The sequence below is a fragment of the Oncorhynchus keta genome, chromosome 35, assembly GCF_023373465.1.
Source record: "Oncorhynchus keta strain PuntledgeMale-10-30-2019 chromosome 35, Oket_V2, whole genome shotgun sequence".
Taxonomy (NCBI): domain Eukaryota; kingdom Metazoa; phylum Chordata; class Actinopteri; order Salmoniformes; family Salmonidae; genus Oncorhynchus; species Oncorhynchus keta.
Genome location: NC_068455.1, coordinates 26,085,860 through 26,100,363, shown reverse-complemented (window position 1 = coordinate 26,100,363; position 14,504 = coordinate 26,085,860). Strand labels below are relative to the sequence as shown.

The following is a 14,504-nucleotide window of genomic DNA, read 5'->3' as shown; positions in this document are numbered from 1 at the left end:
GAGCTACTGATGCTCCTATATTTTTGAGAAAAAAATACCACAATGCTGCTTCCGATCTTTGTTCCTGGCTACAAAAAGGGTGGCTCCAGTTTTGTTAACATTTTGCTGTTTGTGAAGTATCAACTTTCACAGGTTATTGGGTTTAAATAAAACACATACAGCATACACAGACACTGCATTTGCTTTGAATGGTAAGTGGTTGCATTCTCCAAGTATTTCACACTCTTCTGTCAGCTTGTCTACTGTTTATAGTGTGCATACTGGAAGGCTTACTGTTATCAATATGATGACACGCTTGGGGGTGTGCTTTACCCAATGATGCATAGTAAACCCCAGATGCATATATATAAAATGCATGGATATACTTTTGTGTGTGTGTGTGTGTGTGTACAGTTGAAGTCGGAAGTTTACATACACGTAGGTTGGAGTCATTAAAACTAGTTTTTCAACCACTCCACAATTTTCTTGTTAACAAACTATAGTTTTGGCAAGTCGGTTAGGAGATCTACTTTGTGCATGACACAAGTAATGTTTCCAACAATTGTTTACAGACAGATTATTTCACTTATAATTCACTGTATCACAATTCCTCTGGGTCAGACGTTTACATACACGAAGTTGACTGTGCCTTTAAACAGCTTGGAAAATTCCAGAAAATTGTCAGAAAATTGTCATGGCTTTAGAAGCTTTTGATAAGCTAATTGACATCATTTGAGTCAATTGGAGGTGTACATGTGGATGTATTTCAAGGCCTACCTTCAAACTAAGTGCCTCTTTGCTTGACATCATGGGAAAATCAAAAGAAATCAGCCTAGACCTCAGAAAACAATTGTAGACCTCCACAAATCTGGTTCATCCTTGGGAGCAATTTCCAAACACCTGAAGGTACCACATTCATCTGTACAAACAATAGCACGCAAATATAAACACCATGGGACCACGCAGCCATCATACCACTCAGGAGGGAGACACGTTCTGTCCCCTAGAGATGAATGTACTCTGGTACCAAAAGTGCAAATCAATCCCAGAACAACAGCAAAGGACTTTGTGAAGATGCTGGAGGAAACCGGTACAAAGTATCTATATCCACAGTAAAACGAGTCCTATATCGACACAACCTGAAAGGCTGCTCAGCAAGGAAGAAGCCACTGCTCCAAAACTGCCAATAAAAATCCAGACTATGGTTTGCAACTGCACATAGGGACAAAGATTGTACTTTTTGGAGAAATGTCCTCTGGTCTGATGAAACAAAAATAGAACTGTTTGGCCATAATGACAATCGTTATGATTGGAGGAACAAGAGGGAGGCTTGCAAGCTGAAGAACACCATCCCAACTGTGAAGCACGGGAGTGGCAGCATCATGTTGTGGGGGTGCTTTGCTGCCGGAGGGACTGGTGCACTTCACAAAATAGATGGCATCATGAGGTAGAAAAATTATGTAGATATATTGAAGCAACATCTCAAGACATCTGTCAGGAAGTTAAAGCTTGGTTGCAAATGGTTCTTCCAAATGGACAATGACACCAAGCATACTTCCAAAGTTGTGGCAAAATGGCTTAAGGACAACAAAGTCAAGGTATTGGAGTGGCCATCACAAAGCCCTGACGTCAATCCCATTGAAAATTTGTGGGCAGAACTGAAAAAGCATGTGTGAGCAAGGAGGCCTACAAACCTGACTCAGTTACACCAGCTCCGTCAGGAGGAATGGGACAAAATTCACCCAACTTATTGTGGGAAGCTTGTGGAAGGCTACCCAAAACATTTGACCCAAGTTATATAATTGAAAGGAAATGCTACCAAATACTAATTGAGTGTATGTAAACTTCTGACCCACTGGGAATGTGATGAAAGAAATACAAGCTGAAATAAATAATTCTCTCTACTATTATTCTGACATTTCACCTTAAAATAAAGTGGTGATCCTAACTGACCTACGACAGGGAATTTGTACTAGGATTAAATGTCAGGAATTGTGAAAAACTGAGTTTAAATGTATTTGACTAAGGTGTATGTACCTTCCGACTTCAAGTGTGTGTGTGATATATATATATATATATATATATATATGTGCACCCTTTCAAATGAGTGGATATGGCTATTTCAGCTACACCCATTGCTGACAGGTGTATAAAATCGATTAACACAGTAATCTCCATATACAAACATTGGCCTTAATGAAGAGCTCAGTGACTTTTCAATGTGGCACTGTCTTAGGAAGCCACCTTTCCAACAAGACAGTTTGTCAACTTTTTGCCCTGCTAGAGCTGGCCTGTTCAAATGTAAGTGCTGTTATTTTGAAGTGTAAACGTCAAGGTGCAACAACGGCTCAGCCGCGAAGTGGTAGGCCACACAAGCTCACAGAACGGGACCGCCGAGTCCTGAAGCACGCAACGCTTGAAAATTGTTTGTCCTCGGTTACAACACTCACTACGGAGTTCCAAACTGCCTCTGGAACCAATGTTAGCACAAGAACTGTTCGTCAGGAGCTTCATGAAATGGGTTTCCATGGCCAAGCAGCCGCACACAAGCCTAAGATCACCATGCACAATGCCAAGAGTCAGCTGGAGTGGTGTAAAGCTCCCCGCCATTGGACTCTGGAGCAGTGGAATCACATTCTCTGGAGTAATGAATCACACTTCACCATCTGGCAGTCTGACAGACTAATCTGGGTTTGACGGATGCCAGAAGAACGCTACCAAATTACAGACTGTAAAGTTTGGTGGTGGAGGAATAATGGTCTTGGGCTGTTTTTCATGGTTTGGGCTAGGCCCCTTAGTTCCAGTGAAGGGAAATCTTAACGGATAACGCTACCTGCCCGAATGCATAGGGGCAACTGTAAAGTTTGGTGGATGAGGAATAATGGTTTGGGGTTGTTTTTCATGTGAAGGGAAATCTTAACGCTACAGCATGCAAGGACATTCTAGACAATTCTGTGCTTCCAACTTTGTGGTAACAGTTTGGGGAAGGCCCTTTCCTGTTTCAATGCCCCAGTGCACAAAGCGAGGTCCATACAGAAATGGTTTGTCGAGATCGACGTGGAAGAACTTGACTGGCCTGCACAGAGCCCGGAACACAACTCCATCGACCACCTTTGTGGTGAATTGGAATGCCGACTGCAAGCCAGGCCTAATCACCCAACATCAGTGCCCGATGCTTTTGAATGGAAGCAAGTCCCCGCAACGATGTTTCAACATCTAGTGGAATGCCTTCCCATAAGAGTGGAGGCTGTTATAGCAGCAAAGGGGGACCAACTCCATATTAATGCCGATGATTTTTGAATGATATGTTGGACGAGCAGATGTCCACATACTTTTGGTCATGTAGTGTACCTGCAAAAATGTGGCATTTTGTCCTTTAAGTATATAATGTGGAACTGATTGTGCATGGCTGATTTATAATATGAGTTTGTTTCTTACTTTACATGTTACTCTTACATGAGTCTCACGCCTAAGTGAGTAATATACATAATTGTATACAGTTCATACATGTAGCCTACATGGGTGTAGATAGTTTTGTAAACCAAAGTCTAACAAATCTATTAGTCTTATATACTAATGTCGTTATTTTGATCTAACAGTTTTGTGTAGACCAAACATTGTATGTATAGACTAAAACAATGCCTAAACGAACAGTGATCTTCCATCTTGTGATCCCAGTTCACATATCTAACGCAGGGCACATTTTGACATCCATCTGTTTGTATGAAGTGAGCAGATGTGAGATGAGGTGAAGTGTATGAGCAGTGAGTGATTGGAATGCCTGTGTGCTGAGCCATGTTGAGTTGGGTCAGCTTGTTCTTGTTAACTCCCAAGAGTCAGTGTCACAGTGAATGTAGCATTGTGGCTGAGTGACAACTTCACACCAAGGCACTATCTAGTTGTGCATTGCTCTTCTGAGAACTGTCTCACTTGAATACAATATAACACTGTTCTGGATCTATGCTTGTCCAGTGTTTTCGCCTGGAGCTCAGAGGTGTCATGCATGTGACGGGCACTGATGGCAACTGTCATTTGGCATTTTCACAGGTAAATGTAAATAAGGTATGTATCAGGTAAACGTAGGTAACATATTGGTATGCACTACCTTCAGATCGAAGAAATTGTTTTTTCCCCCCTTGTTCCCACACCTTGGTTTAATACAGAGACAATAATATGAGTGGTATATTAGCATTCTGACCTTGTTCCCCATACAGAAGTCCATGCATTTAGAATGCAGCTTGGGACTGGATTGAATTATCGAGATCATCAAGTCATGTAGAGGTCTTTTCCACATCCTTGTTTCTATGATACCCAGAAGTCTCCCATTTCTTAGGGCACGTGTCTTGAAAGACAAAAGCCTGTGCACCGTGTATAGGAGCTTAAGATCCCTCATCTAAACCTTAAACTAACCATGACTCTGAGCCATTCCTTCCTTTCCCTTCCTCCCCCAGGCATAACCACTGTGCTGACCATGACCACCATCAACACCCACTTGAGAGAGACTTTGCCCAAAATCCCCTACGTCAAGGCTATAGACATCTACCTGATGGGCTGCTTCGTGTTCGTCTTCCTCGCTCTGCTGGAGTACGCCTTTGTCAACTACATCTTCTTCGGACGGGGGCCTCACTTACAGAAAAAGGTGGCAGAGAAAGCAGCTCAAACCAATAATGAAAATAAGAACCGATTGGAGAGTAACAAAGTGCAGGTAGGAGTGGGGGGTCTTGCGTTTCGTATTCAAAGTCTCTGGCATATGAAAATCAACAAAAAAGACGAGTTGGCATAAATGTTTTCCAAACTTAAAATGATCAAAGCTCATGGTCTGTTGTGTTCTGTAATATATTGTGACCTCACTTCCTTGTCCCAATCTCCCTCACCAGGTGGACGCCCACGGCAATATCCTCCTGACCAATCTGGAGATCCGTAACGAGATGGGCGGGATGGGTGGCATGGCTGGGATGACCGGGGCTGAAATGATAGGGGCTCTCAACGACCCGCGGGCCACCATGTTCTCCTACGACAGCGCCAGCATACAGTACCGTAAGCCCATGGCCAGCCGAGACCTGTACGGTCGACCAGCCCTCGACCGGCCAGTCGGCCACAAGAAGAGTCGTTTGAGGAGGAGAGCATCGCAGCTCAAAGTCAAGATCCCTGACCTGACGGACGTCAACGCCATAGACAAGTGGTCCCGTGTCATCTTCCCTATCGCCTTCACCTTCTTCAACCTGGTCTACTGGCTGTACTACGTCCACTAGGGTGCGTGGCTATTCCCGCTAGAGGTTTGTTTAGCTAGCTAGGTTCTTGTACAGCGAGGGTAAAAGAGAGGGGAGTTAAATTCTGCCCAGTTTGTATGACTTCTGTTTGAGGAATGCGAGGTGAAGCGGATGTCTTTTCAATGTAAATACAATTTATTATATGATATAAATAAATAAATATATATATATATAAATATATATATATATATATAATATATATATAAATATATATATAAATATATATATATAATATATATATATATATATAAAAAGAGAAGTGTCATTTAATAAATTCTCTCACCTTTTTGCTGTATTTATCCGTACAAAATAGAAATAGTGAAAATTAGTACAGAATTAAGAGGCGGTGAAGTTGTTCACCTGCATTTGTAAGTCTGAACTTTGTGCCAAAAATTTACTTTGGTGACTTCATTGTTACTCTTAGGCTGCAACTGCATTTTATTTATTAAGAAATCCTGTTCTCACCTTATTTCCTCTCAGCCTCTGCATGTGGTCCGTAACAGAACTTTTATTTGCTTCTAAAGAGAAAAACAACATTGCAAAATCTGTGGGTAATAACAAATACAGTTTTCTCTTAGTTAAACCCTATCTTGTTATTGAAGCAAATCCTTGCTGAGTAAAACTTCATCTTGTGGTTTAGGAAGTCCTTGTTTGGTTGAACTCATCTCTGTGAATAAGGTAGTTCTCATTTGTTTTAACTATGAATAAGTTCATCCTCAATTAAGTATTTACTCTTCCTCCCATGATTAAGGCAGTTCTCATTGTGTTGAGTCCACACCTTGTGACTAAGGCAGTATTCAGTGAGTTGAAGAACATGCTACTTTGCATGTTCTTAATGTGTGACTTGATTTTGTTGGTTAATGCTAGATGCATGTGTGCTTACCGGCTTTTTGCACTGTAAAACAAAGCCTGTTTTCTTTCCTTTGTATGAAACCTGAGCAAAGGCTCCATAGTTGAGCCTACATGTATTACTGTATGCTTTTGAACAATCATTGCATTTAGGGTAACTACAGGACAGAAGAATTGGAAATCAACTAATCTTAAAAATCAAAATTTGTTCAAATTTGTATCTATTCTCACAGCGTCTGTGAGCATGTAAAATGTAATTTTCTTTAAAAGAAATCAGGTAAAGAATGACTTATGATGTCACCATGCTTTCGAAACCACATCAAAATGCGCAAGCCCTGATAATACATGCTGTAGATGGTTGAGCCAAGTGCAGCCAACACAAAGTCTCTGTTCAAATGCACAGTACTGTACAGCGTATTTGCACATAGTATAGTAACCTATAGTGCAGCTCGGCTGTTCAAAAAGTTATATGTTAAATGGCAAACAGAAGTACATATACTAACATTATACTAAATGATCTCCACTCATAAACACCTTGGCCTCTGAAAACTGTTCCAGGATCAGAAGAACTGGCATAGCATAAAACGGGATATTCGACAGCTATAAGATTTGCCATGGAAATCCTTTGGCCTCATTGCTTTGGTGCATAAAAAGAACAGGAGCGGTGCGCTGAGGTTATTTATTTATTTGGATTTCAATGAATTTGTTCACTTCCCTGTAATTATACTCAAACCTGATGATCAATTGTATGAACCTGAACAATTCCCTGTAATTCCCACTTGATTCATTGCTATTGTAGAAAAGGCTGTGCCAGAATGGGTACTATATTAGTTCAACAAAACAAATACGATAAGTAGTTATAGCCTTGTAACGGTGTAATTTGGTAGCATTAAAGGGCAGCAATTAGTGTCACAATAGATGCATTTAGTAAGCTTATAAAGTATGCTATGTGGCTGTAAATTAGATTAGGTTGGACTCTATTACATCCTTTGGAACCTTACAATTTGGATGATGGGGAAAAAAGCTAAATTGGCCTTGTCAGTATTCTAAGCAATCCTACCTTTTATTTACACAATGATAATATCCTGCAGTTCTTTCTGTTTGGCAGGCCATGTTACATTCCGATCTGGCCAGTGAATGTCTACGGCTCTCAGATGATGACAATTTCTCACATTTGAAACTAAAATATCTTCATTTTTCTGAATAAACAATGGTAGTGTTTCTTTCCCTTTATAATATAACAGGGTACTTTACCATGGCTAAAATGCTTTTGCTCATGACTATTGCTTTGCTTAGCTATCACAATGGCCAGTGACTATTTTGATGTAACTACTTTATTATTATAATAATGGGTGGATTCCAAGTAGACATGTGAACTGCTTGTGTTATCAGGGCTTACAAAAAAAGCTAAACCAGATAGGCTTCTACAGGACACAATAAGTAGCAGTGTGCTCTCTTCTCATGGCTAAATATTGTGCCTTTAACAAGAATCTCAATATTTTCACAGGGTTTAACTTATATTATAACTAGTGTGTAGGATTTAAAAGAAAGAACTTGTACTTTTTTTAGAGAAGAAGAAGAAATGAAACTGGTCAACTAGACTGAGACTGACTTTTATGATGCTCTAAATACATATTCAAATTAGATAGTGGTCAGACATTCCAGCATTTATGATGACAATCTGTAAATTCAATGCAGAAAATGTCCTGCAAGTTTGGTTTTGTTGCTGTTACTGTCATTGTTTTCAGGTGGAATGGAATTCTATGGACTGGTGAAAGAAAATATTGGCTTTCCACTCAGCAAAGACTCGCTCAACAGATGGGATGTGTTTTCTTTGGATGGCCATAGCAAAATGGAAGCCTTAACAACTGGCTTCCCTCAAGCTTCCAAGGGATAAGGAAATGTACTGAACTCTATTGTGTAAAATTACTGTAAAAATAATTCTGATGCTCTATATGTGCTCTCATGTGTAAAGGAGAGTGTGTGTTTCTGAGAGAGTGTGTGTTTGAGTGTGCCAGGGTGTTTGTACTGCAAGCATGTGTTTTTCTGCTTGGTAACGTGTACAAGCAAGCATTTGCGACTGGGAATGTGTGTGCAAGTATATTTGTGTCTGCGTGTGAGCGAACATCTTCGTACAAATCCTTTGTTTGACATTGTAAGGACTTTGATCAAAATAGAATTCAAATAAAATAACTGACATCTCACCAACCCAATAAAAGACTGAGCTTCACTCTCATTTAACAATATTAACTGCAAAAGTGGCTTAGTTTGTCTGCGATATAGTGCTGTTTGCTAAACTGTATCTTCAATTCGGTGCTAAAACTTGAAGCCTGGGAGACATAACTTGAACTTCCACTGGTATACACCCATTCTGTACTGGCATATTTAGAAGTGCATTTTTATTATCCTCAAGTGATCTAAGATAAAACTCAAGCTACTGAGCAAGGATGAATCAGTCTCTCCACGATTCTGTGATTACTTTTTTTGTTGTTGTGCAAAATCAACAATTCCCTGCATATTATGCGAGGGCTTGAAAATTTGACGAATGACCAAACTATTTCTGCATAAAACAGTAAAATAATCTCAATATTATTGCATGAAACTGACTCAACACCTCAGTACAAAAAAATAAGGCTTGCACTTTCAACCAATCACCACATAATATGGTTAAATGAAGCAACACGTCAACAAACCTTTTCCCTTGTCTGCACATATTGGCAACAATTTGGACAAAATCACTGCATATTGCCATGCTGAATTGCTGCAGCAATGTACGCAAATATCACAAAAACGTCCTGTGGGATCATACAAAGACAATAATGACAGACCAGTTAGTAGGGCCTTGCACTGTAATGCCAATCATAAAAAATCAGCTGCCATCTAATCTACTGTAGGGGCACGGCTATGACACAAACGTCACCTTGTGATAACGATCCACAGTTACTCACGAGTTTACGAGTTTTGAATTTAATTGCCTTTATTCCACAAAGTGGGCAGTGTGTGTGTCCGAAACCATGTGACAATTTTGGGATGGGTCTTCAAAATAAAGACTTCGGACATTTTTACCTTATTGCATTGAGGGGGGGGAAAAGTTATTTGTTTTTATGTCCTATGTAACATATCAGCGCAGTTCAGTTTGCATGGTCACCATGACCTATTAGGACAGCCTCATGAAGACAATGACATAAGCTGTGAGATGATCAAATCATAAGCAACATTTGGCAGGCCGTTTGGACACTTCTATTAAACAAGCTTTAGGTTGGCATGTTCTGGTTTTTGCGCTAACACTACACTGCTGATTCAAATGATCAAAGCTTGATTAGTTGATTATTTGAATCAGCAAAAACCAGGCATTTTGCTTCTGGTTGTGTGTTTGCGTATGCGTTCAGGCATTTTGCATCTGGTTGTGTGTGTGCACAATCAGGCATTATGCTTCGTGTTGCGTGCGCAATCAGGCATTATGCTTCTGGTTGTGTGTGTGCGTGCGCTTTCAGGCATTTTGCTTCTGGTTGTGTGTGTGCGTTCAGGCATTTTGCTTCTGGTTGTGTGTGTGTGTGCGCGTTCAGGCATTATGCTTCTGGTTGTGTGTGCGCATTCAGGTATTATGCTTCTGGTTGTGTGTGCGTGTTCAGGAATTATGCTTCTGGTTGTGTGTGTGTGTGCGTGCGTTCAGGCATTATGCTTCTGGTTGTGTGTGTAGGCACGTTCAGGCATTATGCTTCTGGTTGTGTGTGTGTGCGCGATCAAGCATTATGCTCCTGGTTGTGTGTGTTAGAGCGTTCAGGCAATATGCTTCTGGTTGTGTGTGCGCATTCAGGCATTTTGCTTCTGGTTGTGTGTGTGTGTGCTCAAACATTTTGCTTCTGGTTTTGTGTGTGCGTGCGTTCAGGCATTATGCTTCTGGTTGTGTATGTGTGAGCGCGTTCAGGCATTATGCTTTGGTTGTTTGTGTGTGCGTGTTGAGGAATTATGCTTCTGGTTGTTTGTGTGGGCACGTTCAGGCATTATGCTTCTGGTTGTGTGTGTGTGCGCGTTCAAGCATTATGCTTCTGGTTGTGTGTGTTTGCACTTTCAGGCATTATGCTTCTGGTTGTGTGTGTGAGTGTGTGCGCATTCAGGCATTTTGCTTCTGGTTGTGTGTGTGTGCGTGCACATTCAGGCATTTTGCTTCTGGTTGTGTGTGCGCGTTCAGGCATTATGCTTTGGTTGTTTGTGTGGGCACGTTCAGGCATTATGCTTCTGGTTGTGTGTGCGTGTGGAGGAATTATGCTTCTGGTTGTTTGTGTGGGCACGTTCAGGCATTATGCTTCTGGTTGTGTGTGCGTGTTGAGGAATTATGCTTCTGGTTGTTTGTGTGGGCACGTTCAGGCATTATGCTTCTGGTTGTGTGTGCGTGTTGAGGAATTATGCTTCTGGTTGTTTGTGTGGGCATGTTCAGACATTATGCTTCTGGTTGTGTGTGTGTGTGTGTGTGCGTTTAGGCATTATGATTCGAGTTGTGAGCGCGCGTTCAGGCATTATGCTTCGAGTTGTGAGCGCGCGTTCAGGCATTATGCTTCTGGTTGTGTGTGTCGCACGTTCAGACATTATGCTTCTGGTTGTGTGTGTGCGTTTAGGCATTATGATTCGAGTTGTGAGCGCGCGTTCAGGCATTATGCTTCGAGTTGTGAGCGCGCGTTCAGGCATTATGCTTCTGGTTGTGTGTGCTCGCGCGTTCAGGCATGATGCTTCTGGTTGTGTGTGCTCGCGCGTTCAGGCATGATGCTTCTGGTTGTGTGTGCTCGCGCGTTCAGGCATTATGCTTCTGGTTGTGTGTGCTCGCGCGTTCAGGCATTATGCTTCTGGTTGTGTGTGCTCGCACGTTCAGGCATTATGCTTCTGGTTGTGTGTGCTCGCGCGTTCAGGCATTATGCTTCTGGTTGTGTGTGTCGCGCGTTCAGGCATTATGCTTCTGGTTGTGTGTGTCGCGCGTTCAGGCATTATGCTTCTGGTTGTGTGTGCTTGCCCGCGTTCAGGCATTATCCTTCTGGTTGTGTGTGCTCGCGCGTTCAGGCATTATGCTTCTGGTTGTGTGTGCTCGCGCGTTCAGGCATTATGCTTCTGGTTGTGTGTGCTGTGCGCGTTCAGGCATTATGCTTCTGGTTGTGTGCTCGCGCGTTCAGGCATTATGCTTCTGGTTGTGTGTGTGTCGCGCGTTCAGGCATTATGCTTCTGGTTGTGTGTGCTCGTGCGTTCAGGCATTATGCTTCTGGTGTGTGTGTGCGCGTTCAGGCATTATGCTTCTGGTTGTGTGTGCTCGCGCGTTCAGGCATTATGCTTCTGGTTGTGTGTGCTCGCGCGTTCAGGCATTATGCTTCTGGTTGTGTGTGCTCGCGCGTTCAGGCATTATGCTTCTGGTTGTGTGTGCTCGCGCGTTCAGGCATTATGCTTCTGGTTGTGTGTGCTCGCGCGTTCAGGCATTATGCTTCTGGTTGTGTGTGCTCGCGCGTTCAGGCATTATGCTTCTGGTTGTGTGTGCTCGCGCGTTCAGGCATTATGCTTCTGGTTGTGTGTGCTCGCGCGTTCAGGCATTTTGCTTCTGGTTGTGTGCGTGCACATTCAGGCATTAAGCTTCTGTTTGTGTGTGTGCGCGCGTTCAGGCATTTTGCTTCTGGTTGTGTGTGTGCGCGCGTTCAGGCATTTTGCTTCTGGTTGTGTGTGTGTGCGCGTTCAGGCATTAGGCTTCTGGTTGTGTGTGTGTGTGTGCGCACACGCACATTCAGGCATTATGCTTCTAGTTGTGTGTGTGTTTTCCAGGCATTATGCTTCTGGTTGTGTGTGTGCGTGCGTTCAGGCATTATGTTTCTGGTTGTGTGTGCGCGGTCAGGCATTATTCTTCTGGTTGTGTTTGTGCGTGCGTTCAGGCATTATGTTTCTGGTTGTGTGTGCGCGGTCAGGCATTATTCTTCTGGTTGTGTTTGTGCGCACGTAAAGGCTTTTTGCTTCTGGTTGTGTGTGTGCGCGTTCAGGTATTATGCTTCTAGTTGTGTGTGTGTGCGCGTTCAGGCTTAATGCTTCTGGTTGTGTGTGCGTGCGTGCGCATGCGTTCATGCCTTATGCTTCTGGTTGTGTGTGTGCGTCCTCAGGCATTTTGCTTCAGGTTGTGTGTGCTCGTTCAGGCATTTTGCTTCTGGTTGTCTGTGTGCGCGTTCGGGCATTTTGCTTCTAGTTGTGCTCAGGCATTATCCTTCTGGTTGTGTGTGTGCGCGTTCAGGTATTATGCTTCTAGTTGTGTGTGTGCGCACATTCAGGCATTATGCTCCTGGTTGTGTGCGCTCCATCAGGCATTATGCTCCTGGCTGTGTGCGCACCATCAGGCATTATGCTTTTGGTTGTGTGCGCACCATCAGGCATTATGCTTTTGGTTGTGTGCGCACCATCAGGCATTATGCTTTTGGTTGTGCTCGCGCGTTCAGGCATTATGCTTCTGGTTGTGTGTGCTCACGCGTTCAGGCATTATGCTTCTGGTTGTGTGTGCTCGCGCGTTCAGGCATTATGCTTCTGGTTGTGTGTGCTCGCGCGTTCAGGCATTATGCTTCTGGTTGTGTGTGCTCGCGCGTTCAGGCATTTTGCTTCTGGTTTTGTGTGTGCGTGCGTTCAGGCATTATGCTTCTGGTTGTGTATGTGTGAGCGCGTTCAGGCATTATGCTTTGGTTGTTTGTGTGGGCACGTTCAGGCATTATGCTTCTGGTTGTGTGTGCGTGTTGAGGAATTATGCTTCTAGTTGTTTGTGTGGGCACATTCAGGCATTATGCTTCTGGTTGTGTGTGTGTGTGCGCGTTCAAGCATTATGCTTCTGGTTGTGTGTGTTTGCACGTTCAGGCATTATGCTTCTGGTTGTGTGTGTGAGTGTGTGCGCGTTCAGGCATTTTGCTTCTGGTTGTGTGTGTGTGCGTGCACATTCAGGCATTTTGCCTCTGGTTGTGTGTGCGCGTTCAGGCATTATGCTTTGGTTGTTTGTGTGGGCACGTTCAGGCATTATGCTTCTGGTTGTGTGTGCGTGTTGAGGAATTATGCTTCTGGTTGTTTGTGTGGGCACGTTCAGGCATTATGCTTCTGGTTGTGTGTGCGTGTTGAGGAATTATGCTTCTGGTTGTTTGTGTGGGCACGTTCAGGCATTATGCTTCTGGTTGTGTGTGCGTGTTGAGGAATTATGCTTCTGGTTGTTTGTGTGGGCATGTTCAGACATTATGCTTCTGGTGTGTGTGTGTGTGTGTGTGTGTGTGTGTGCGTTTAGGCATTATGATTCGAGTTGTGAGCGCGCGTTCAGGCATTATGCTTCTGGTTGTGTGTGCTCGCGCGTTCAGGCATTATGCTTCTGGTTGTGTGTGCTCGCGCGTTCAGGCATTATGCTTCTGGTTGTGTGGGCGCTCGCGCGTTCAGGCATTATGCTTCTGGTTGTGTGTGCTCGCGCGTTCAGGCATTATGCTTCTGGTTGTGTGTGCTCGCGCGTTCAGGCATTATGCTTCTGGTTGTGTGTGCCGCGCGTTCAGGCATTATGCTTCTGGTGTGTGTGTGCCGCGCGTTCAGGCATTTTGCTTCTGGTTTTGTGTGTGCGTGCGTTCAGGCATTATGCTTCTGGTTGTGTATGTGTGAGCGCGTTCAGGCATTATGCTTTGGTTGTTTGTGTGGGCACGTTCAGGCATTATGCTTCTGGTTGTGTATGTGTGAGCGCGTTCAGGCATTATGCTTTGGTTGTTTGTGTGGGCACGTTCAGGCATTATGCTTCTGGTTGTGTGTGCGTGTTGAGGAATTATGCTTCTGGTTGTTTGTGTGGGCACGTTCAGGCATTATGCTTCTGGTTGTGTGTGCGTGTTGAGGAATTATGCTTCTGGTTGTTTGTGTGGGCACGTTCAGGCATTATGCTTCTGGTTGTGTGTGCGTGTTGAGGAATTATGCTTCTGGTTGTTTGTGTGGGCATGTTCAGACATTATGCTTCTGGTTGTGTGTGTGTGTGTGTGTGTGTGTGGTGTGTGTGTGTGTGTGTGTGCGTTTAGGCATTATGATTCGAGTTGTGAGCGCGCGTTCAGGCATTATGCTTCTGGTTGTGTGTGCTCGCGCGTTCAGGCATTATGCTTCTGGTTGTGTGTGCTCGCGCGTTCAGGCATTATGCTTCTGGTTGTGTGTGCTTGCCCGCGTTCAGGCATTATGCTTCTGGTTGTGTGTGCTCGCGCGTTCAGGCATTATGCTTCTGGTTGTGTGTGCTTGCCCGCGTTCAGGCATTTTGCTTCTGGTTGTGTGCGTGCACATTCAGGCATTTTGCTTCTGGTTGTGTGTGTGTGCGCGTTCAGGCATTAGGCTTCTGGTTGTGTGTGTGTTTTCCAGGCATTATGCTTCTGGTTGTGTGTGCGTTCAGGCATTATGTTT

At 43.6% G+C, this 14,504-nt stretch overlaps 1 protein-coding gene across 1 annotated transcript in view; it reads left to right on the top strand.

Moving 5' to 3' along the window:
* Positions 1 to 5,377, top strand: part of LOC118368185 (gamma-aminobutyric acid receptor subunit beta-1-like) — a 56,845-nt gene extending 51,468 nt beyond the window's left edge. The window contains exons 8-9 of the mRNA XM_035752041.2: positions 4,431 to 4,684; positions 4,857 to 5,377. Of these exons, the coding sequence (XP_035607934.1) occupies positions 4,431 to 4,684; positions 4,857 to 5,231 (629 nt within the window). The 3' untranslated portion in view covers positions 5,232 to 5,377. The remainder of the gene's footprint in view (positions 1 to 4,430; positions 4,685 to 4,856) is intronic.
* The last annotated feature ends 9,127 nt before the right edge of the window (positions 5,378 to 14,504 follow it).